Source organism: Gobio gobio, assembly GCF_949357685.1.
Source record: "Gobio gobio genome assembly, chromosome: 17".
NCBI lineage: Eukaryota > Metazoa > Chordata > Actinopteri > Cypriniformes > Gobionidae > Gobio > Gobio gobio.
In genome coordinates, this window is record NC_137110.1 from 6,119,857 (window position 1) to 6,145,876 (window position 26,020).

The 26,020-nt window shown below is 38.7% G+C and overlaps 1 protein-coding gene across 1 annotated transcript in view; it reads left to right on the plus strand.

Annotated features, from left to right (window-relative positions):
- The window catches only part of ptprt (protein tyrosine phosphatase receptor type T), a gene marked incomplete at its 5' end in the record, with an annotated part of 383,008 nt that overhangs the window by 96,215 nt on the left and 260,773 nt on the right, over nt 1–26,020 (plus strand). Inside the window, one exon of the mRNA XM_079841650.1 lies at nt 6,395–6,520. Within this exon, the coding sequence (XP_079697776.1) occupies nt 6,395–6,520 (126 nt within the window). The remainder of the gene's footprint in view (nt 1–6,394; nt 6,521–26,020) is intronic.

Genomic DNA, 26,020 nt, shown 5'->3' on the forward strand with positions numbered 1-26,020 from the left:
ATCTTTCTCTCAATTTTACTGTTGTTCTGTCTGTCTGCACAGTACTTTTTCGAACAGTAGTTTGTTTATTTTGAAAGAAAATTAGTGGCATTATAAGACATGTATTCATGTCGAAGCTTTAACTCTTTCCCTGCTATTGACAGAATTTTCCAGCTTTCCGTGATTTCACTGTTATACGGTAGGGGGGCGCTATGACACATCTTCTGAAAGAGTACAGAATCTCCTGATCAAAACACAGGCAAAGAAGAAGCAGAAACAAGTGATAGTATATAAGCAGAGGCAAATAACGTAAAATAATTTGATCATCAGCATCTAAATCAAAACGGCCTAATGTTACTGAATGAAATGTCGACCCAGGACGTGAAGCTTTGGGGGTGTTGATGGACTCCATCTATGTTTTAATAATTGTAAATCCAATCCAGATGTAGTCTTCGAAAAAAAAAAAAAAAATAGCTTAAAGGGGTGCTTTTTTTATTAAACGAACCCACATTCAAATGTTGATAAAAAAGAATGCATGAAGCTAGAATAAAACGGGTTTGTTTGTTTTAAAGCAGAGGGTCTGTTCTTTATTTTTGTATATATTGCATGTTCAGATATTTAAACAAAAATATATTCTGGGGGCCATGAAACTTTTGTGAAAATGATAAAAATGCTAGCGCAGGCTGGCAACATTTTTCAAAATACACTGGCGGAGAAAGAGTTACACATCATAATGTTTTGTTTTTACCGAAACAGGCCCGACTTATTAAGAGAACAGTAAAGACCCTGACACCTGTTTGTGTACAAGGGGTGTGCGATATTGACAAAAAATTATATATAGATATTTTCTGGGATTTTTTCGATAACGATAATTAGACAATATTTTGCTGAGCGTGTTATTGTGCTGGTACCTTGGAAGGTTCAGGACTGCTGTGGTCAGCTGACTCCTAAAGATTTCATATTCTGTGTGGTGGTCAGTTCATCTTAATCAAGTTTAAATAGATTTTTACATTTTATGGGCATTTTACCTACAAATGTAAACCTAATTATATGCATGCATCATCTTTTGTGTCAATTTCATACATTTAATCAAATGTAATTATAATAATTAGACACAAAAGGGCTGTTAAAAATCAAATTAAAGACAATAAAAGACATTTAATAAGACATATAATAACATCTGAAGTGGCATTTAGATAATTTACACAGACTGTTTGTCAGAGGTGACAAATGAATAACCTGCAGTTATGCATAACTAATGTTTGATGTTTAAAACATAAAACGTTGGAATATTGATATTTGAAATGATTTACAATATGAAAAGATACTTTAAATTTGAAATTAAAACCGCCAGTAGGTGGCAGAAAGTCATGAGTGATGAGTGAGTCATTGAGATTCAACCGATTCATTCAAACGGATGATTCATTCAGGAATCGTTATCTATCTTAGTCATTAAATCAACCGATTCGTTCAAAAAGCGGATTCATTCAAGGAAACATCTCAGGTGTGTTGCTCACAGACGCAATTACAGTGCTGTGGCTTTGTTTTGAACTATTTTCGTTGGCGAAATAGAGCAAAAACAGGTGTGTGTCTAAAATGTAAGTCACTTAATATGAACTTCTTGTTTAGTAAACTTGCATCAAATCAATATAGCCTAGACTAAATCATGCAGCGAAAGCGTGCTCAAATGCACACACACACTAGTCTAATCTAAAAAACTACATTATGTAGTGTGTGCATGCACTCTCTGGATGTGTGTGAGGGATATACTCGATAATCGCACATCGTTAAAACAACAATTATGATATTATCGCAGACGATATCACACCCCTATTGTGTACACGCCAGTTAGTTTTCAGAGCGTAAACAAATCCTGTTAATCTAGCAGGTTACCCATCCACCTCTTTCACATCTACCCCAAATCTCACTTCTTTCTTAGTTTCCTGAGCTGAGAAATCATCTCTTAAGTTCATCAAGAGCTCCTGATAGGGCAGCACGAGCGCTACATTCGATAAACCTTGTATTGACAGCGTGCCAGAGGTAGGGCATATGCCAGCGAGCTGTGAGAGGTGTGGAGCAGTGAGCAGATGTGGCTCTGCAACTGATGAGCTTGGAAACTCTTGCTCGTCTGCTGTGGGGCAGCTTATCAATAATGGATCAAATTGGTAGGCAACATTAATTAGAGGAGAGATATATTTGTGTGTGAGTGTGATCTCATTAGCATTTTTAAATTGGTACTAGCTCATTTGAGTACATTTCCATTCATTTGGATAGACAGTGAGTCATTTACATGCACGTTCTTAAACCGATTATGCTTAAGACGACAACGTGTGTGGTCATGTAAACGCGTTAAACCCTTTTCCTTTGTCGGCGATTAAGTTCATAAACGACTTAAGAATAAACTGGTCGACAGTGAGTTACACACAAACCCGCCTCTCCTCACTCACTCGTTTAATTTGCTCCAGATGAATATTGCTGGTGTTACAGGGCTTGGATTTTGGCATGGGATTGCATGTATTGCGCATAATTTTACTCATTCCCACAGATTTTGTTCTCGCTCCCAAAGTGCGTGCACATAAATCTGCCTCTCAGTGCTAAATTTTGTTGTTTTTTCAGTAATTATTGAGCTTAAACATAGCCTGGATGCCAGCCGAACTTAGCCCCGCCCACAGCATTTGAGTTCGGGAAGTTCAGTCTGGACTTGATCCGTTGTGGAGCAGCTATGCTCGAACAGAAGCTGTTCGGACCAATCAAATTGTCAGGGCGGGATTTATACGATGATGGACAGATGATCTGCAGTAACGTAATCATCCACGTCACCAAAGAGCGCTTGGGTTGAATTTGTTCTAATCCTAAACGGAGAACTTGTTCGTATATGCATTCACATTCACTATATCTCTCAGAAATTATGATCGTGTTGGTAAGTACTCAGTGTATCCTTAAATTCTTTTTTACAAAACAAACATCGTTTACACTTACTTCTTCCAGCGTGTGTGCAGACAGGGTTGCCAAGTTTTCACAACAAAACCCGCCCAATTACTTCTCAAAACTAGCCCAAAACAAGCCTAATAGCTTTTCGGGGGGATTCTCTGGAAAAAATGGCGTTCGGGGGGTAAAATATGTGTTTTTTGGCTGGGTTCCTGGGTCTAAATATCACATAATTGGGGTCGCTTCAACCCGAGGACATGGAAAAGGACTTGGCAACACTGTGTGCAGTTGAGTTCTGTTGACATTTGACAACTAATGTTATGCGTCGCTCCATTGCTCTGATTGGTTGTAGGTCTATCCAATTGAGGTCTTTCCTGGTTCGGTTGAAACACGCCCCCATAATCACAGCCCAACGGAGCTGGAGCAGACTGATATTCTGACTAGAATTGAGTATGACAACGTCAGGCTAGCTTAAACAGTCAAATACACACAAAATAATGTTGAAATGCCGGTCTTGGCGAGTATTCACATAAACGCAGTCAGTTCTGTTTAAAGTGAATGTACACAGTTGAGAAAGAAAACGCATGTGTAACAGTGTAATGGATCCATGCGTCCAAAGTGACAGCAGCCTAATATTCCTGCTGCCTAATTATGAGATAATATTAAAAATATCTACATTGCTTTTACCCCCCCAAAATAGTTTTTCCCCAATGGTATCGAAAATTCAAGATGTCAAAATTGTGGCCAGTGAGGTGGCTTGTAACTTTGAAAAACCACTAGCCACAGTGGCTGATGAGAAACAAGTTAATGTCAAGCCCTGTAAATAACCCATTAAACTTGAAAGTTTTATGCAGTAATTTAAGACATTTCTCCTTATATAGAACCTTTTGGCGTAAAGCATTCTTTAAAATTGAGACAAGAACCCAAGGGTTCGATACAGCGTGTTTCAAAAAGATGGACCCGTTTTGAAATCACTATATCTCTGCAACCTATGAATAAAACGTATTGACTTACTAAACTGTGTAATTTTGTGCAATTGTAACATGTTGCCATTTTGTAATGTATTTGTTTGAAATTGGGTCCGTCTTTTTGAAACACCCTGTAGAACCCCATTGAACCTTTTCTCTAAGACTGTATGTTGTGTGTGATTTCTACAGAATGACACTTCTATTTATATTTTACACTGATTGAGCTTTTGTTAGCCATACAAATAATGCAAATTGGTTAACTTTTAGTTTGTTAGTTAGTTAGTCACTTTATTGTCCACAAGTGGAAATTTGTATTTGGCTTCACCACAAAGAAACACATTCAATATCATCACACAAATCACATAAAAAGACAACAAGTAACACAATCACCCTCACACTCAGATCCCAGTATTTAAAATTCTAATGCCAGTTGGCACAAATTACATTTGATACACCTTTTTCCTTGCTTGAGGTTGCCTAAACTCTTTTTGATGATAAAAGCTGAAACGTAATATTCAAGGGATGAGAACAATCGTCAATAATAACCTGTGCTCATCTCATTTGAATTTCATTTATAAAGAAATTTGCCATTTATAAAGGTATTTACAGTGAACGTTTCTCCATTATTTATTGATAAATGAAAGTCCTGCGATGGGTTTAAGTTTGTGTTTGTGTTTTTAACACTGACTTGTCAGGAATTTTATGAGTTTACTCCCACAAGTCACCTGTGGGAGTAAACTCATAAAATTCCTGACAAGTCAGATTTAAAAAGTCATCTGTAAAATTTTACAAAGGGCTTTCACTTTAGATCAGGGGTCTCCAAACTCAGTCCTGGAGGGCCACTGTCCTGCAGAGTTTAGCTCCAACCCCAAATAAACACAGCTGATCCAGCTAAACAGTGTCTTACAAGCTCCTAGTAAGATTAGCTGGTTCAGGTGTGTTTAATTGGGGTTGGAGATAAACTCTGCTTGTCTCTGTTTGGAGACCCCTGCTTTAGACGCTACACATGATACAATGTTATTGTATGTATACAAATGTGTACGGATACCTAAACATCCCTCAACAAACCCAAAATTCAGTACAAAAAATGTGCACCGTTATGCTATGCTAATCGTTTGACACTTTTTGATTCTGAGCATGAAAACATCTTTTCCCAGCATAGGCTGAGGACAAGCAGGGTGGCAGTGTGAATGTGTGCACTCTTCAAAATCAATTAGGAATCGAGAGTTACATAAACTACATGAGACCTCATTTCTTCTTCAGCTGCTGTCTGAACTGAACCCCAGCGGGCAGACGTGTTCCACAAAATCACGTCTTTGACTGGTTAATTCTTTCCTTCATTAGATCACTATAGCCTCTCTGATTGCTCCCCCTGGTAAATTCTGAATATTTTACCATTGTTGTTTTTTACGGTTGTGCGATTTCTTTGAGAAGACCTTTGATGTGGTTTGCGAATCTTGCTAGTATTGTAGGTTTCTTCGCCTTTCGGCGCCCGTGGCAAATAAATTATTTTTGTAGCATTTTAATCCTCTTGTGTAGTTTAATACGCAGGGGCAAATTAAGACAGCAGTGAATATTTGGTCCTTGAAATATGCAGGAATGTAAATGTAAGTATCCTGCAGGCAGAAGTTTCATCATGTTGAATCTGAGCGGTTATTGTGCATGCACTAAAGCGATTTCCGCCTTGTGTCGGATGGAAACAATGTCTATTCGAATAAGGCTGTATGACATGTTCAGTCCACCCTACAAAGACTCAGGAAAGAAAATAGTCTGAAAGGAAACGAGAAGTATAAATAGTTCCCGCCCTAGATGCTGATTGGTCAATACAGTATTCTAGTCATAGTACAGTAATTTAATGTGAAAACCTGTTCATCAGGCTCAAAAAATTACAATGAGTTATTTTTGCATAAAGAAAATATTTTATTTTAGTTTTTATTTTAATGACAGTTTCCCATTTGGTCCCAAATTATCATAATGTGACTTTTTACTACTTTTTTATTTGTAATTTCAATCAGATTAAAATAATCTAATGTAATGATTTTTTGATTTGGTCAAAATTAAGTTGAATACAGCAAATACTACCATGATAAACAAACAAATAAATATTCAAAGAATATATCCATTTGCTTGGTAAAGCAATATTTTAATAAAAATCTGTGATCGTAATATTTTGTATTATCTGGTAACCATTTTATAAAAGCAGTAAGTCAAGGCTGTGCTGCATAACAACAAGTATTGTTTGTTTAGTCTATATTCACAATACAGCACACCCTCTTGCACCTTTAGTGCTCCAATAAACCCTCTCTCAAAGCTACGAGACAAGAAGATGTGTTAAAATGAGTACATTTAATTAGTGCTATTTCATCCTGGGTCTCTAATCCTTAGCTCCCGGCTAGCATAAAGCTTAATGCGGTGGAAAATCGTGTTTTTAGCAAAGATGAAGTAATGATGGCACTCCGTGGCTTAATCATGTTGACATATGCCATCTTCCCCTCTTCTCTCTCGTGTGTGTTCTGTAGGCAGCTGTTCGTTTGAGGAGCACTACAGTAATTGTGGCTACAGCGTGGCGTTGGGGACTAATGGCTTCGCCTGGGAGCAAGTCAACACCTGGGAGAGACCCTCCATGGACGCGGCCGTTCCCACAGGTATGGGATACACCTACATGCCTCACTCTTTCCTGTTTTCTTTCTCTCTTTTTCTTATATTAAAGGAGACCTATTACGCAAAATTCAGTTTGGACATAAAAAAAGTTTGGACGTAAATGTGTGTCGGCAGTGTGTGTACAAAACCACACTATAATGGTAAAAATCCACCCACTCCTCTTTGTGGCTCGTACACACTCGTACACATGTTTAGCTTTATACATAAAATTGTTGTATTGTATTGGCGTTTCGTCCCGACAGATCCAGCATCTTGGGAGCCTGAAACCGCTATTTTTTTTTAAAAACCAGACTTATCCTAGAGTGGATAAATCTGAAAATGACACCCTTGTGTTTTCATGTGTACAGCCAATATATTTCTGTGATGATTTCATCACCCCTACGTTTTGACCCTATTCAGACACCGTCTTCTTCTCCGTTTTTGAATGTATCTCTGTTGCAGAATTACAGCGCCACATACTGGCCTGGCCTATATACTACATCGTTTTGAGTCGGTTTCAGTGGTTTCGTGTGTACGCAGATATTTCTTGAGACAACGCCCTGTTTACTGATTTTTTTTGAAAATAAGATTGGATAGGGAAAGCTCTGGGGTCGTGTGGATGTGGCCTCAGTGTAATAATGCTGTTTGCAGAATGCTGTGCAATGTGACGTCACATTGCACAGGCCCTGCCCATAACTGCTGACAGACTCCGCCCTATTAGCATAGATACAGATCTAATATACACATGCGATTTCTTTCCCTGCTGTTAACGTTCACAAACATAACCGACTGTGTTTATGTGAGCTGTGACTGTGTTTTGACTTTAGTTAGTGTGTAATGATGCATAAACAGCATCTGCAAAGTAACAACGCTCAAAGTTCAAAGCAAAGGGAGATATTTTCTTTTAAAGAAATTGCTTTTTAAGGACTACAACAAACGGGCGGTAGGGACTACAATGAGCTTCTTATGGGTTAGTGACATCATAAACCCTAAAATTTACATAATGTTCCGCCCCGGGAACACACAACAAAGGCCCTGTTGAGATGAGGAAGAGTTATGTAGTAGTGTTGTTGCCATGCCGTCGAAACGCTGTCATTTTCACCCCGATTGCAGTCCTCTTTGTTCGGCCTTCCTATGGATGCTGGACTTGGGGAACAATAGTTCAAATTTATTTTTTAACTCAGTTCCTCAACATTATAATCCAAATATAGCTCTCTGTGCTGCACATTTTACGGAGGACAGCTTCCTCAATCAACGCAAGTTCAATGCCGCATTCAAAAAAAAGCTTGTCCTCAAAGATGGAGCAGTTCCCACTTTAAAAGCCGAAGTTGTTGTTAATAGGCCACAACCTGTATGTATTTTTCATTCTTTGTTGATGTGTTTGCCATGAAAAGTTTCTATCATTATTTTTATGCTGTAGCAAGGACGTAAACAAAGGGAAACGCTGTTTGAACTTATCCGACAAACACCTGTAAACTTCTTTTTAATCCCATTAGCGAATTTCAAATGTTGGTGTTTGTTGGCGTTTAAGTGATCAATGTAAATACAGGCGCGCTAAACATGGTTCTGTGTTTGATTTGGCCACTGTAATAAATCCATGATTAGTCTTCGTAATGGTCTCATTGTTCTTGTGACAGATATTTGGCTACACTCATTCTATAAAGACAAAACTAACAGTGCTATACAGTCAGTAGCGATCACTATAGATCCACAGTCTAAACAAATAATCCCTTTGAGAACTGTAGTATTATTTGTTAGAACAATTATATGGAAAAAAAAAGGCTACAAGGCTATCATATTCTGCTGTACTTTAATAAGGCTAAAACCGTATATCATAAGCTAACACTAGTAGCATTTACAAATAACAGCGTATCTACAAAGTATGAGACAACAACAAATAAAAAAACATTCCGTTCTGAAACGTCCTGTAACAGCTGTTCTTGTGCAGGTTCTGCTCGATCCTCTTCTCTAATATTCCAATATTTTCAGGCTCAAATTAATAAGGAAATATTGACGCCATTGTTTATAATACAGCTGAGCACATGCAACTACCCGTAATGGTAAGGGGTGTGACGTTTCCGGATGACGTGCACAAGGTGGTTAGCGAATCACAACATACTGGGCCAGCTAACCAATCTGAGCCCATTGCGAATTTCTCAACAGACCGTTTTTATGAGAAGGGACACAGTGGTAGCCTGGCTCTGCCCTCCTACGTACTTCCGATCAATTTAAATTTTCCTTCAGTACTCTGTCTGGGATTGCGGTATATTCTCTGGGTTTCTCCGGCCAAATTTGAACCGGTCCAATCAGCGAACAGAGGGAGTGGCTGAGAACGTTGACGTTGATCATTCCCAAGATCTAATTTCTTCAGTCATATCTCAATCTCGCCTACACATTGTTCATGTTTCCTCCCTCATTCTTCTCTCGATTGGCCTCTTGTTAAATGGAGAAGCAGGGTTTGAAATTAACACCCACCAATCCACCAAATGTGTGTGTAAATCCACCATGGAGGGTAACGCATATCAACACATTGGCCAATTTGCTGGATTATGATTCATAAATTGTGTTCTATCATTTTGCATGGCATTGCTATCAGAGCCCTTCCCCTAAAAGCAAATACATTAGCAAAACAAAGCGTAAAGAGAGTTGCATACTGAGAGAAATGCTGTGTCTTTAAAATTCGAACACATTGTTTTCTATGAACGTATGCACACCGGCGTCTGTCCAACTGAGACTCCAGCTGTTCAAAATCACATAGTTTTCAGTAACAGGTTTGTTTTTGTGCCTTGAATAAATATGCATTAGATATAGAGAAATAATATAGTTTGCCCTTTCTCTTCACGTTTTTGCACAGTTTTTTCAAATGCCTTAATTGAAACTCATTGAACGCCCTTTTTTTTAGTCTTGAAGTGAACTCTGTCCTGCATGGTGCTTAGATTCACTCTTTTGGACTGCTGCCTTGAACTTGAGAACGCGAGTACAGAATGACACGACCGGTGTGCGATAAGCCTACATGTGAGATGTCTGAGCCGGAGAGGCCACTTTTTCCAGTCCATTCTCATAAATGCTGCATGTCCAAGACATATAGGTAAAAAGCGCCCTAGTGTCTTTATTGCCATGTACAGGTAAACTCATGGCAGAAGACAGAATTTAGTTTTTTTATTTCTATTTTATTTTGCTTGAGTGGTGTCCGCTAAAGTGATGGACTGTCATAATGCTGAAAACAATATAATAGCTTATTTTGCTTCAATCTGAATGAATTCTAATTCATTCCGGTTCAAATTAGGCGAAGACCCACGAAAAACCATTATGCCGTGCTACTTATATTTATCAAACAGTAAAAGCGGCCATTTCCGTGCCCAAAACAAGGCGTCTAAGAATAAGAGTCCGAAACAAGGACTGGTGGGACGTTGTCCTGCTCCACTTCACAGACGATGAGTGGAATGAAAATTGCAGAATGACAGGACAATCATTTATGACACTTTATTCAACAGGAAGAACAGCTTGTTCCACGCGTCATATGTCAAATTAGTGTGAGAGCGCAATTCCAAAAAAGCGCAGATGGGAGTGGAAAGTTCTGCTCTTGATCTACTGACGACGAGCAAATTAGAGAACACAGATGAAGCCGGATCATTTTAATAATGACCAACACAATCTATCAGCAAGCGTCTGGTTTAAGACGTGTTTTTTTTGGGCGGTAAATATTGGCGCAAACACTAGTAAATTGTTGAACGCAAACCTTAGTAAATCACCTTGCATCAGCCGCAGAAATAACCGTGTCCACACTTTTTCAGCGCTAATTTATCACTGCGTGTCTTTAGTAAATCCTGACATTATTTTTTTTTATGCCAAAAAGGGGTTTGCCCTGACGCAAGCTGTTAGTAAATCTGGCCCCAAGTGTTAACATGCCCTCTCGATTGCTTTTTCCCCCCGATTGTGCTACCAGTCCGGTTATGATCGTATTATTAGGGGCCATGTAAACTCAGCTAATGATTCTGAATTAGATTTAATATTAAATATATTTAAATCTAAGCTGTGACTTTGATCATTTATTTCTGATATTTTTATTTTGGCTGGTAGAACTTTAAAAATGTTGTGGTCAAATTGGCTGGTAAGTGAAAAAGTTAGTTTCAAACCCTGTGGAGAAGGCACTTTGGCCTCCAGTCTGTCTCTCAGTCTATCTCTTTCTCTCTCTCAGTCCATCTCTCTAAGAAGCTCGGCAGTAGTTCACAGTGAGACAAATGGCAATCAAGTTCGCTGTCACTCTCACTCAGCCATCTCCTGCAGCGCTCAACAACCTCTGTCTCACAGCACCCTTAAAGACAATAGAGTCAGCTACACAACTGCATCAGCTTATTTAACCCCATTTGCTCCCTACACACTGCATCTGACACCAAAGCACTCCGGCTTCAGGACGCTCCATTGGAAAGATGCTACATCCTTATTAATGACAAATTTGGGGGGTAGTATGCTCCTTTCAAAGCACTAGATGTTTAGGATTACTCCGTTGCCAGAATGGATACAATGCTTTATAATGTGATTCCTGTTCAGGACACTGTATTGAGTCACCACTTGATGTCCAAAGTAAAATCTGGGTCCTGAGGCAAAACCAGTTGAGACTGTTTTGAGGAAACGAGGTCGTCAACAGCATCAAACAAAATCTAGCCGAAAACATCAAAGTCTAGCAATTTTTCTCTATTGGGGGCACTAGCATCAGGCCCCATCTGATAAAAATACACAAGCACTCATTAATAAATAAACGGCTGAAGAAGCACCATCTGCGCATGTTGATGTCATCAGGATCTGATTGTCTAATCAGGGGAGGAAATTGGGCCGCGGCATGATCCTTCCGTCATTAAGCCCCGTGGAGACGCACCGATATCAGTCTCTCCTCTCTGATTGTAGGCGGCACTTAATATAGTGTTCAGTGAATTACACCCATGATGCAAAAGACCTGATGAAAAGGAGCAATTGAAGAGTGTGCCCACAGGAAAATTGCATTGCTCAGAGGTTGCTCTTTTAAAGCTCGAGAGACCAAATCAAAGCCTTTATATACAAAGAGATATACATATTACAATGAATGGTAGAAAGTATGGCGGAATAAATCCCGCCTTCTAAATAAAAGAGCCAATCGCTGATCAGTAAAGTCATTGCGTTAAAGGCACTATATGTAATTTTCGCCACTAGAGGTCACTTATTAAAAACAAAGGCGTAGTTTGAAGTTTGAGGGCAGAATCTTGGGACATGTGGTCTTCACCTCACAGCCGGTGAGAAAGAATCGGGATAGGACTCGGGCAGAAATCATGTTCATGGATGCGATTATTAACGTTACTGTAGTCTGAAGCAGAGCAGGACCGAGTGTTGTGGAGCTGAGCAAGGCCGCTGGAGCGATTGCTAATAAGATGAAGGCAACATACGCCTCGCATGCAGCGGGACTTTTATTATGACAGTCAGAGGCGGGACTTTTATTATGCCACAGTCGCATGCGCCATCTCTGCTTTTCCGTTCATGAGTATGAGGTAACACAGCTCTGTTTATCATATTAGACACATCTGAGTGTGTTAAATGGTTTGTTAGCTCGCACACTGCAGTGAGAGTAAAGCATTTCTGCAGATTAAAACCGGAAACCAAGGGTAACGCAGATATGACGCCATCGACAGGCGACTCCCTCACACGTCCCGGTTACTTGGGTAAAATAGCAATTTTCTCATGATTTACAAATAGTTGGAAACAATTGTGATATTGTAAGTCCTCAACTGAACAAAATATATAACACTGGCCTAGTGGTTTTTTGGATATTTTACTGCAAAAATGTTACATATTGCACCTTTAATCCAAAAATCTTACATACTGTGCCTTTAAAGGGACTTTTGGGTTTTTGGAAACGTGATTCTTTGCGTAATAAGTACTATTCAGATTTCTGCCAGTGTAAAGCATCCTAAATTCCATGATGATGCAATTCAGAATAAAATAAAATGTAAAATAACATTTAAAAAAAAAAAGTTTTTAGAGGTCCTTTTGGGAAAACTTTATTGCTCAGATTTGTCTCAGCCATAGCTCATCCACATAATTAAATTGTGACAACTTCATCTCCTAGAAAACCTCCTAAAATGGATCTCCTGTTGATGAATAGTAAGAGTATAGAATCATGATATGATCTTGAAAGAATTTTATTTATAGGTCATATTGAGATTTTTAAATGTTGACTTTTGTGTCTTGGCAAGAGTCTCTGAGAGATTATTAGAATATTTTTATCAGAAGAAATCTCTTGGATTTAAATGCATCTCCTTTTGCTCTCCATTTAGTCTCATTACTTGCTTTAATATGGAGCTCTCATTTGTATTTTGTTATCTCTACGGGCAGAACAAGAAAAGGTAGAGAGATAGAGAGAGAAAGGCGACTCAGGTGGGGATGAGGGCACCTTAATGTGTTCTTACAGGAAGTGTAATGAAGCCTGTCAGTCGCCACTGTTTCATTTTATTCCTCCGTGGACTCCAGGTCACTAGCATCAATACAATCCATTCCTCTCATTACCGCCGCCCTCTGAGGGCTTCAGAGACAAGCTTCTCCAGGGAAAATACATGAATGAGATGTTGTGGCCAGGTGCACACGCTCTTATTGCACTCAGAGAGGAGACCAATCATCCCTCCCATGCCACACTCCAAAACTTTAAGCAAGGGAATGTGCACCAGTACTTTTAGTTAGTTATTTAATGCAGTCAAACTTTATAGTGGCCTTGTTGCCGAAACCATCTGATTTTAGGCAGCAATGTGCACATTCAATTTGGGATTAACATGTACAATAGTATTCATATGTTTTTTTGGATATCTGCTTTTGTGTTCCAAGGTAGAAAGGGAAAAAAATATAAAGGTTTGGAGCCAAATGAGAGTAAGAATTTTCCTTTTTGTGTAAAATATCCCTTTAAATATAATATTAATCTGGATATTTTTAGTCTGAGAGATTTGGGGTCATTAGTTTGTTCTTTGAAGGAAAAACGAAGTATATTTTTTGAATGGTTTAGACTGCGTTTATAGCTTTGCTAGCCTATGTGTTTAATTTATAAAACTTTTTGACATCTTTTATGGACCTAAAGATCTCACAGAGTCTTTGACGGATAGATGAAAGCCCATGCCCTAATTTTTAGTGTTTTTTCACTGTTTCTCTCTTTGTTTCTTGTGTTTTTCTGATATTTCTCCTACTATTTCTATCCTCTGATTGGCCAGAGTTGTCAACAAATCAGAGCCAATCAAAAGAGCTGTCATTTAATCATGACAAATGATTTCCGTGCAGCCGTCCACTTGGGTGTCCAAAGTCCCTTTGCACACTGTGCACTTTTTGGAATGGTAATTATAGGTTCTGAATTATAGGTTGTCTCGGCAGTATTGTGTTAATGTTCGTGTTACAGATGGTTGACGAGGGTAAATGGCGTTTGTAGCCTTTGGATTTTACTTTTTCATCTTTTTTTGTTCTTGGTGATGATTTGAGGGCTCTCATGGGCAGCAGTGCTTGATTGTGTGTCTGATTTCTACCCTCTAAGATTAGAAAGTGGGGCGGAAAAGGTTGCAATTGAAAAGAAATTGACAGGGAAGGAGCTCTAGGCAAGCACCTGCGTACACCCACTTACACATGCACTTAATCATAGACACACACACAAAAAACAGTGTTGAGTGAATCTTTGAGTTGCTCATAATTTAAAGTAGTTAAACTACATATTACACCACAAGCTAATTAATGTTTTTTTTTTTTGCAATCAGAGCAGTGTTTTTCTGACACAAAAACATTGAGAATCTTAAAGGTCCCATGGCGTGGATTTTTTTTAATTATTTTTATAATGTTTCCTGAGGTGTACTTATATGTTAGTATGATTTTTACATCATAAAATGTCATAATTTAGAAATAAAAGGCATTTTTTCTATACTGATTTTAGCCCTCTGGCTTGAATGCTCTGTTTGAAGGGTGTCTGCTGTGAGACTTCAGTGAAAACGCCCACTGTTGTGATTGGCTGACATCAGAAAGATAGCTGAGAAAGTTATTTTATACCGAGTTGTTGAGAGCGCTGTGAGCCCGAGTTTATTTTGTCTTCTTCCTTCTTATTTTACGAACTTTGTAACATGTGGAACCCCTCTCGAATACTTTTACTAAGATTTTTTACCATCACAGCTGTCGAGATGAACGAATCGTGAAAGTGTTGATTATAGCATTATTTTTAGATCTTTTCCCATCACATGAAAAGCTGCAGTTGAGCATTGAGTACACATGCAGTCTGTTGATCGCGTGAATGCAGTGATCTCGTCATTGCAAAGCGTTCTCTCTCACAAAATGCTTTGACCACAACTAACAGCAAACACGGCACCGATATGAATACAGTAAGAGCTTTGTTGTGCAGCATAACAGCGTCATTCTTTATAACAGCAGTTTGGGCAAGTGTGCAGATACACTCGCGATGTGTGATTTGACAGATCCGAACATTATAAAGAGAGTGTTCTTTAATCACTCTGTAGTCTAATCACAATTTAAATAGCAGATTTGTTTCATGCTACTAACATAAACAATGTGAAGTTGATTGTTTAGTCACTGGCTTGATTCACTGATGCATAAACAGTATTAAACGCTTTAGAAAGTCTGTGTGAACTTGAATAATTAGCTACACATCAGAAATCACTGATCACAGATCAGGCATTAATAAACACTGTTACTCACTGTTTCTGGCGGTGCTGTCGAATCCATATCTTAAAAGCCTGTTGCAACTAAAATAAACTGAATCCATTTCCTCCAAATTCTCTGGGCGGGCAAAGCAGAGGAAGGGGAGGTAACCTTTCCCCGTATGACGACATACAGGGAAGATTCCAGATCGGCTCGTCTGAGCTGTCATTTTCTCAAAGGCAGAGCAGGACACCCAGAACTCGGTTTACACCTATCGGAATTTCTAACCACTTGGGGACCATATACAGGCTAGGGGAACTCATATTAATGTTAAAAAACCTAATAAAATGAAATTTCCATGTCATGGGACCTTTAATTAATGTTGATGATTTATTAACAGATTTATTCACCAAATGCCACTAATATAACTAGAGAACACATCATTTATAAAATTGAGCAAAACAGAGATCACACAGCAAAATTTAACAAAATATTATATTATATATCACTAAAAAAGGAAGATGGGCACACACACACACACACACACACACACACACACACACACACACACACACACACACACACACACACACACACACACACACACACACACACACACACACACACACACACACACACACACACACACACACACACACACAGTTTTAATGAACTGGTGCATTTAAATGAACAGATTCACTAAAATTAATCTTCACAAAGGTTAATTTGAGAGAGTTAATGAGTGCCTCAGTTTGCTTGGCTATAAACCTGCATGCATAATGCATACTTTTACAGTGAAATATTACTATATTTCTTATTTTTATTTAATACAGCAATAATAATACTATTTTTCGTTATTATTATAGTTGTGTTGATTATATAATAACAGCAAAACAATTTTTTTTACAAATTGTTCAGCCCTACAGACAGGTACAGCAAACCTGGAGCTTTTTTGAATTGATGCACTCACAATTTTTTTGTCAGAAAAATTGCAGTTATTAAATATTTTTTTCTCCAAATTATGCAGCCCTACTCCCAAGTTTTAGCTGGAAGGAATAGTAAAACAGTCTTCGTTGTATAAGAGGTTAGTGACATTCTGCCATTTTAAAGTGGTAATAAAGTATTATCTGGTAATTTGGAGATACAGAGTAGGAGGATTTGAACATTAAACAACAATATCAGTGACTATGTTCAAATTTTACTCAGAGAGAGATATAGAGAATGAGGGAAGCTGGGTATCCGTCATGCCATAAAAGAGATTGACAGGTCAAAAGAGACAATAGACAGAAATGGAGGGTGATGGACAGAAAAAGACGGATAGAAGGAGATGATGGAGAGTGAAGTAGTGGATTTAGCAGCCTATCCCAACACACATCAGTCTTGTTTACTGATTTCCAGGCTCCAATAAAGCAAAGCTATAGCCTCTCTTAGAGTCGCCTGCCGCGCGCTGCCGGAATCACGCTCTCACACTGGGGACCCGACTGCTAAGAGCCCTCTGCTCCTCCTTTCTCCCACTGTCTCCATCTTCCCTCTTGCTTTTTCTTCTCTCTGCTATCTCGGTCCCCCCCTCCCTTGTCTCCCAAATTCATCACACCTTACGCTGACACGCTGCTTTCATTAAAGCCTCGCCCGGGCCCTCTGCTGACTTACATGTCTGTGCTCTGGTTTACATGCCTCGATGAACACACTCCCAGTGATGCATTCACACTTTCAGACTCACACACACACACTCACACTCACTCGGTGGGACAGAATGCTGTCGAGCGGCTTGGGTCAAGAACCGGAGCTTGTGATTAACAGGACAAAAACATGCATCTGTTCTCGGCAGGAGAACAGAATGTTTTTTTGCCCATGTCTGCTTTGTTTGGTTGTCCCCCCTCATCGAAAAGCGATGTAAAATTTAAGAGGTTTTATTGTATTATTTAATTTGCCGCCCTGAGGTCTGCTTATAACATTAGTATAGTTATTTTGTTTTTATTGTTTTCCATCCTCATGACTGGGTGGGCCTAGTTTATGATCACCCAAAAGTGTTGACATGTAAATGTGGGCAGTAATGTAATTTTGGGGGGTTTTGATGTCAATTCTAATGAGTTGTTTTTGCTGTTAAGATTATGAAGTTTAGTTTCTGCTTGCATTTTGTTTTTTTTAGTAAAGTGAACTCTTTTACATCAAAAGATTAAGGCTAACCCGATTTCTCATTATGTTTATGCTTTTATGATCTAAAATTTGGATATTATTTAATTTCATTTTGATTTCATGAATTTACCTGTTCACCCTTCAGTTTTTTGAAGCTTGGGAGCCTAAATTCACTTTGCATTAAATTCTTTGTGACTGAAAGACCATTATAGTCTTTGTGTCTAAAAGAGTGTGTGTGTGTGTGTGTATGTGTGTGCTGTTAAATTTGACAGACACACATGCTTGAAGGCTCTGTGATCGCCTGTCAGAATTACACAGTGTCTCTTCACTCGTACAGCACCTCTTAAAGTGAAATGCTTCATCTTTCCATCCTCCCATCCTCCCTTTATCCCTCAATATGCCCATTTTTCATTGTCCCCATATCGTTCACGTTCTCATCTCCTCTATATAGTAATCCTTTTATCTCTGTACTTGTATAATACAATTTTCTGATCATTTGTCGGGATGAAGGAGTTTCTGTTATCCATCACTCGTAATGAAGGCCAGAAGTTTGCTGTCTGGTGACGACCTTGAGCGGTGCGTGGTTGTGTGGTCCCGTTTCCCTTGTACACAGAGAAAACAGGGATGGGTAACCATAACTCAATGCCATTGTTTGACCAGCAGAGCATTTAAAAGCCATTGCTGTCAGAAGCAATGTGGCCCAAGAGAGAAATGCAGAGAGTTGGTACTTTTCTCATGGCGAGTATAGCCTTATGATGCTCTACCTCAGTAAGATCAAATCAGTGGTCTTGATCGTGCTTTAAGAATAGCATGCACTGCTGTAATCATACTGTAATGCATCATATAGGTCATTCAGTTCTTAAGGAGTTCTGCAGATATTTAATGTCTATATCTAGAAGTTCATATCAAAGGTTTAAAGGTGCAGAATCAACTGAATGCAAATCCTTTGACAGAGCCTATGAATCTGTTCCCCTGTTGGACTAATAACCTTAGTTGAGTCTTGCAATGGTTTGCATGTGCATGTGTTCATTAACACATCATTAACGTTTATCAAGATGATGCAAACTAGATATAATCACAGAGATGGGGAATTGTTGCTCATTATTTGTTGTATTAGTGATGGGTTTAAAAAAATAAACAAAGGAAAATATTCTGCATTGTAATTAAGCTAATTTAGAGTATTGCACACATGGGTGATGAATCACACGGCTGCTGTTGACAGTTTCAGTTTGTCTGTGCAAAACACTGTGTAGTGTAGCACAATAGTAGCACATTACGCTTACTAATATTGCTATTACTACACTCTCAGAAAAAAAAAGGTACAGTGGAGGTACACATTTGTTCCTTGGGGAACAAAACGTATGACTGTACCTTTAAAGGTACACAATTGGTCCTTAGGGTACAATTATACCTTTGTTTTCCTCTACTTAGAGAAGGGCAAGTTCGGTCCTAGGGAGTCGCTGTCCTGCCGAGTTTGGCTCCAACCCTGAAAGACATCTATAGAAGCTCTTATTGAAATTTAACAGAGGTTTAGATGTGGATGTTTTATCGAAAATGTTTGGTCACCATTATGGGGATCAGTGTTTCATTTTGTTGGCCAGTTTGACTCTTGGCTTTCTATTTGGGCTGGGTATCGATTCAGATGTTCCAATTCGATTAGATTACGATTCGCAAGCTCTCAAATCAAATTTTCCGATTCTCGATTCAATTTCGATTCAACTCAATGAATATAGATTTAATACAAATACTATATTTATACAAAAGAACAGTGAACAAGTTTACAAGTGGGTAATTAAAAAGAAATTAAGAGCCACAAACCTGTATATTAAACTCTTTTTATTTTAGGTACACTTGGGTAGGCCTACATTAAAACAGAACCCATCTCTATATTTCAAATGCACACAATTATGTTAAATACAATACAATTTAGTTTTTATGGATATTTTGATACGCTTATTCTAAAACATAAAAAGGATATTGGATGTTTTTCAGCAATTTTCAGTAAAGGACAAGTATTTCTTGCGATTTAGCGGACCGTCATTCAGACTCTGTCCGTTTTTATTGAGGCTTTTTCCTCCAGGTGCTTTGATGTGCTTTGATTCGTGCCCCGGATGATGCATTATATTTCGTCACTATCTCTGTTATATGCGTGCCTTCCTTAGATGCGATTGCCATTCGATTTTATTTTTGCGACAAGCATATATGCGATGCCAGGCAGGATCGACTGGAAACCCCCGGGACGGAACCGCGACGCGCTGGCTTGCTTATAGTGCTTATAGTGGGGGGGACGGATCGAACGAGACCACCCCAGTGACGGCCACTTTACCTTAAAAGGTACAATTTTGTACACTTTTTTTTTTTGAGAGTGTATTAAAAAGTAACTATTTGTGTTGAACTATTCATTTGTATTGAAAGTTTTATATTTTGTGTTCCTTTTTGCCTTTTGCTTTTAGAAATGTAGCACTATGATTGGCATCCAGGTGTTTTTATTTGTTATTTTGTCAGTAGATACATTTGAAAAGTAGCATGTTTTTTTAGGAATGTGCTAGCATATAAATGACCTCAGAGCTAATAGACATGGATAAGGGTTGAAGAGATGAAAGCGTTTTCAGTTCCTGTCCCTGTTAAATCTCTCTTTTGAACATCTGTTTGGATTTTTCGCCTCTTGTTCGAAAGCATGCTATCACAATTCAGCAAATTGTCCTCACCAAATCAGTTAACTCTCTTCACATTACATCTGTTTGAAATGATTTTATGAGACAATGCACCTTATGTTCCACCAAATTTCATTCATGGGAGCCATTTCTTCACTGGAATAGTTTAATCTGAAATAATGTGACCAGAAAGATTACATTGGGCTGGCAGAGAGAAGGGCATAATTAATTTGATGGTGACTTAATAAATGCAGGGTGACATATGAGGCACTGCAAGGCATGCTTAATGAGAGCGGGAATAAAAATGAGAGAGAATGAGAGAGAGCAGAAATGTTCTACTGTCTCTTTCCACAGATTGTGAAACAGACAGCTGAGCTCCGGGCGATGAGAGGGCCACTTTACAGCTGAAATTAAATACCGCGAGAGCGCTTCGACTCGGAACAGTTGAACCCGGTAGATCTATACTGATCCTGGAGCTAAAGTGACGTTACCTCAGTCACTCGCCAAGAACGTTTGGGTCCAGTTTGTGGCAAAGGCTGTATTTAGGAAGTGTTAGTTAGGGACTTTGCCATTTGTCTGATGGTTTTCAGAGCCAACAGGACACTAATTGCTGGGATGTTCCTTGTCTGGGTCATATATCACCCAAAAATCAAAAGATAGACCCATTTAAATTACATTGACATTATTTGCATGGCATTATTCATCTTATTTCCCACCTTGTACCTTGCTTAGACTGAGATTCAGGCCACAGTAAGTAGGTCATCAATTTGATTTGCATCCCTGATATTATGTGTACCATTGAAAATAATCTAAAGAGTCTGAGTCAGCGATTTTGCTTTGCAACTTTATTTTCATGGCAATATTAAGCATATTTCCCACCCAAGTTCTCACTACTGAAATGCAAAATAAATAAGTGCTCCTATTCTGCTTTTTCGAACATTACCTTTCATGCAGTGTGTGATATAGTTAAGGAACAGTGGAGAACCGGCCACAGGGTCATGGGCGGCCGAGGCTCATTGATGCACGTGGGGAGCGAAGGCTGGCCCGTGTGGTCCGATCAAACAGACGAGCTACTGGAGCTCAAATTGCTCATGAAGTTAATGCTGGTTCTGATAGAAAGGTGTCAGAATACACAGTGCATTGCAGTTTGTTGCGGTGGTCATAATTGTATGCCTGATCGGTGTACATCATCAGTATCTGTGAAAGAAGGCATCATCTGCAAGGCATATTTTGTGTATGAACATCTTTCTAAAAATATAACATTTCTTAATTTTAAGTAATATTATTCATCAGCATGAAAGTATAAAATTGGCACATCAAATTTGCTAAGCGTACTAGGCGGTTCCTGTTTTGCACCTGTTGTTATGTCTTGCTAACTGCCTCATGTAACATAATGCTTAACGTCTATTCATTAAAGAACAACCACTAGGCTTTTAAGGACCTATTATGTGTATATTGCATGTGTGAATGTAGTTGAGCTTGTAGTACAGAAAGCTGGGAGGGACAAACAAAACAGTCAAACTCGGCAGATGCTTTGCCAGAAAAGGGACACCCTCAGGTCTCATTTTTCTCCTTGCCGATAGTATTACAACTTCATTATGGGAGTTCAAAGCACAGAAAAAGTGTTTCCAGCTAAAAGGAGCATTTATTTTACCCTTAGATCTCTGTTCTTGATCTCCGTTCAAGCCCATCAGTAGCATCCTATATCACAACACAGCACAAACCTCATTCTGTAGGGCTTTCCTAGTTGCTACAAGTCATTTATTGTAAGTCTTTGTCCTGCTTTACCATTATGTTAGCCTGGTTATCGTCGTCTGTGTGTGTTCATGCACATGTGTGTGTTTAGACTGTAACCATTGCTTATCAGCAGATATAATATGGGGGTTCCAGCTGAATGCTGTCTTTGTCCTCCTTGCAATCAGACCCCGGCGTGGCCTTTGTTGACGGAGCATATCTCTCCGACCCTCTGGGAACAATGAAGGCTCATCTAAAAGCTTGATTCAAGAGTGGCCGTCCAAAACCACCAGGCTGTGCGTATGTGCGATATTGAATAGGCCCTCTGAAAGCACTGACCTTTTCTTTTGCCAAACCAACAACAGATTTCACTTTTGCTGCTACCTTGGGGACAATTATGCATTTGCTTTCCTCCCACACTTATTTCTTACCTCTCTCTATCTCTCACCCTCTCTCTCTTTCCCACATTTGTTGTATTGTGTTAGCGGAAGGTCAACTGCCTCGGTGTGCTTTGAATCATTCTCGTTTCACAGAGAAAGCCTGTTTTCGGGAGGCTTGCAGCCTTTGGGGAAAGACTGAGATGTCATCTTTGGTATTTAGCAGAAAATGACTCGCTCCTTATGTCTTAGTGAAAGCTTCCTCTGATCGTAAATGAGCACTTCTCCTTTGTATTACAGGTTTAAAAGGGTGATGAATTGAGAAATCAACTTTCCTTTGAGCCTTTGATATATAAAAGTTAATTGTGATATAAGAATATCCTGTAAGTTTCGGAGCTGAAAACTTCCTTGATAGTCAAAGAAAAGCTTTTATTGACACCAGGCACAGAAAATGGTCAATCTCAGAATATGCCAACCACTGACGTAATAGGATGCAGAAGCACCGCCTCAAGCCCGCCCACCGACACGTGGAGCTAAACGGGTCGCGCTACCGAGCAATAAACATCCCGTTTCCAGCTCACGTGCATAAGATATTGCATTTGTTCGCTTCATTTCACCGCAGAATCGATTGTAAACAAGACACAGGTCGAGACTGGATTTGTAGACATATTGAGATTAAAACACAATGCTGTGCCTTCTATATTGGATCCGACAGGAATGGTGCAACACACTTTTTTTATATGTGTTAGTATTGCATTGTTACAGATCGTTTGATATCTATTGATTACACCTTACACAGGCTGGAGAAGGTATTATTGGTTCATTCGTGATCAGACTCGGACTTGAAACTTTATGGGCTATGCGTCCAACGTCCTGGGCCTATGTGTTTTTCAGAAGGGCTACCAAAACGTATCACCGGCCTACAGACGGGCTATCTTAAATAGTGAAATAACATTCCTTTCTTGCGTGCGTGCGTGTGTGTGTGTGTACAGTTTGCGGTTATATTCACTGATGATCGGGCCGGCCAAGTAATAAAAAATAAACATTCCAATCAATCGCGGGTGGTAAGAGATGAATCATTGTGTTTGTTTGATAAAGGCATTTTGCGAGTCCTGTGAGCGTTTCCCCAGACGTTTTCAAAACAATCTCCACATTTACTGAGGGGAGCTGAAGCTAATTAAATATGCAAATCTTATCCAATCCTAGTTGTGGGCGTTTATTTCCAAGAGTTCAGTGCGGCACGCCCATCAAAACCGAGCATTTTTCAGAGAGCCTCAAAACCAGGTCAGAATATAGCCTATTACTTATTCATTATGATGTTTCTGAATGTAAAAACCACGCGAACGTCATAAGTTGACCTCAGACAACAGTATAAAAAAATGAAAAAAGCCAGTTCATGACCCCTTTAACAAACATTTCTCCATCCAATTCTCGTGTTTTTCCCCTATTGTAGTTTTTAGCCACTCTTGGTGTACTTAGTAATTTTGTATACTATTTATAATCATATAAATAACTTATTTATATGATAGAAATAACTTGTTCCATCCTTTTTTGGTAACATCACCAAGACCTCTTACTGTTTTTTTAACCCCTCCCCTAATTTCACAATCTAATAATTTCCTAATTTTACCAATGCTCATGTATTTACCCCATTGCAGTTTTTAGCCTCTCTTAGTGTATTTGGTAATTTTGTACACTATTTATAATCAAGAACTTTTTCCACTTGCTCCTTGCTTTTTTGCTAACGTCACCACAACCTCTTACTGTTTTTTTCAACCCCTCCCCTCATTTCACGATCCAATCATTTCCTAATGAATAAAATCAATACTCTCTGTACATTTTAGTTTTTTTGAATATCCTATTGTATTTGAAAATAATCATGCTACAGAAGTAAAATGCAAACATTGTTTGATGTTGTACCACACAGCTGCAAACCTACTTTTTTGCAAAGGTTTTACTGTTTTTGAACTGCATCTACATCTATAACTTTGTTTTGGAGTCTTTAACTTTGTAGGTTCAACCTTATTTTGAAGTATTTTACATGTTAATAATACAACCAAATCATACAAAATGCCACAAGCTTTTAATATAAATATTATATTAGAGTTATTAGCTGTTTCCATCCAAAGTTGCAAAATTGGAATATCGCATAAATCGTTAAAAGCACCGTTTCCATTCAGTTAGTCAAAGAGAACAAAATCATCACTCCCTGATAAACTTGCAGCTAAATATCCCTAAGAAAAATGGAAGTTGCTGCAGTAGGACCGCCACTGTATATAATAATTTAATTTATAATAAATATACGAAACAATAAAGTTATCTTGCTTTCAGAGGTGGATGCCTGTTGTTTGGGAACGCAGTCGTGTAAGACAGTTCTGGCAGGTAATTATACCAAACCACTTTAACGACAGACTTTGCTCAGGCATTTTGGAATAACCAAAACATAATTTCAGATGCTGTGCAATGAGATCGAGTCTGCTGGTTAGTCCAGTTAGGCCATCCCATCGCAAAGTCACATGTTTATTTTGATGCGCATCGAGGAATTTATTCAGTAAATGTGTTTCCATCGTAGTTTATGCACGTTTTCTTATCGGATAAAACATTTATCCAACTCAATTGAGCGCATACGTTTTTTAATGCTAATTTTTAGAATGAATGCACATCTTGGGGTTTCCATCCAGCGTTTTTTTTTTAATGCAATATCCCAAAATACACATAAAAATAGGTGGATAGAAACAGCTATTGTTACTGTAATCACATATCTCAGATTTGTTACTACTAACATAAATGTTTCCTTACACATGTTGATGTGTGTATAGTGTGCCGAGTAAACAGCTAATGTTGTTCATATGGTGCTGTCATTAACAGATATCAGAACATTTTGTTGTTCTAGCTACTTCGAACTGTGCATTCTTCAAAAACTTGATAACATCAAAGGATAACCAAGGCTTTACTAAATCCTCTGTAACAAGATTTTGGTGTTGTGCAAGAAAAGCTGGGCTATAGACAGCTGTTATTTTTTATTTCCTTTGATTTTAGCAAATGGAGGCTCTCGCTGGTTATTTAAAGATGTAAAATAAGTATCTGATGTCCCCAGAGTGTGAATATGAAGTTGTAGCTCAAAATCCCCACAGATAATTCTTTATAGCATGTTAAAACTGTCACTTTTTGAAGGTGAGCAAAAACACACCGTTTTTGTGTGTGTCCTTTTAAATGCAAATGAGCTGCTGACCCATTCAAGAAGAGGGCGGGGCTTTAAGAGCTCGTGTTAGCCGCTTTGATTACCTCACGCAGACACGCACTGAAAATGGCAGAAACTGTTCAGCCTTTTATGTTCAAACTGGAGTCGGACAATGATGGAGAGACTCAAGAAGAAGTGACAACTTGTAGAAGGAGACAGGACATTTCTGAATGGTTAGTTGACGTATTTATGGCTGATGTGGAGTTACTATCTTCAAGTCAATGATTAGCATATTCTGTCATGATAATCTATAAATCGCTCATGTGGGAACTGTTGTAAGATGCACAGAGCCAGAGAATATCTGCTGCATGAAGATAGAACAGGTATAGTTTAGTTTAATTGTGGTTATAACGTATGTTGTCATCTTGCTATTGCATTTGTATTAGGTACTGTGTTGCAATAAATGTGAAAAGAGCAGCTTGAGCAGACTCCCAAATGTGCTCGACTACAACAACTCTTCTTCTTCTCAACATGGCCTCATCCCCTTTGTTGCGTGTTTTTGTGTGCAAATTTTAGGGTTACTGATGACAGTAACCCGTGAAGAAGCTTGTTGTAGTCCCTACCAGCCGTTTGTTGTAGTCCTTATAAAACGATTTTTGTAAAAGTAAATATCTCCCTTTGCTTCGAACTTTGAACTTCGTGGCGTGCAGATGTTGTTTATGCTCAAACAGCAACATTACACACTAGCTAAAGTTAAAAAAGTGAAATCAATCAACCACC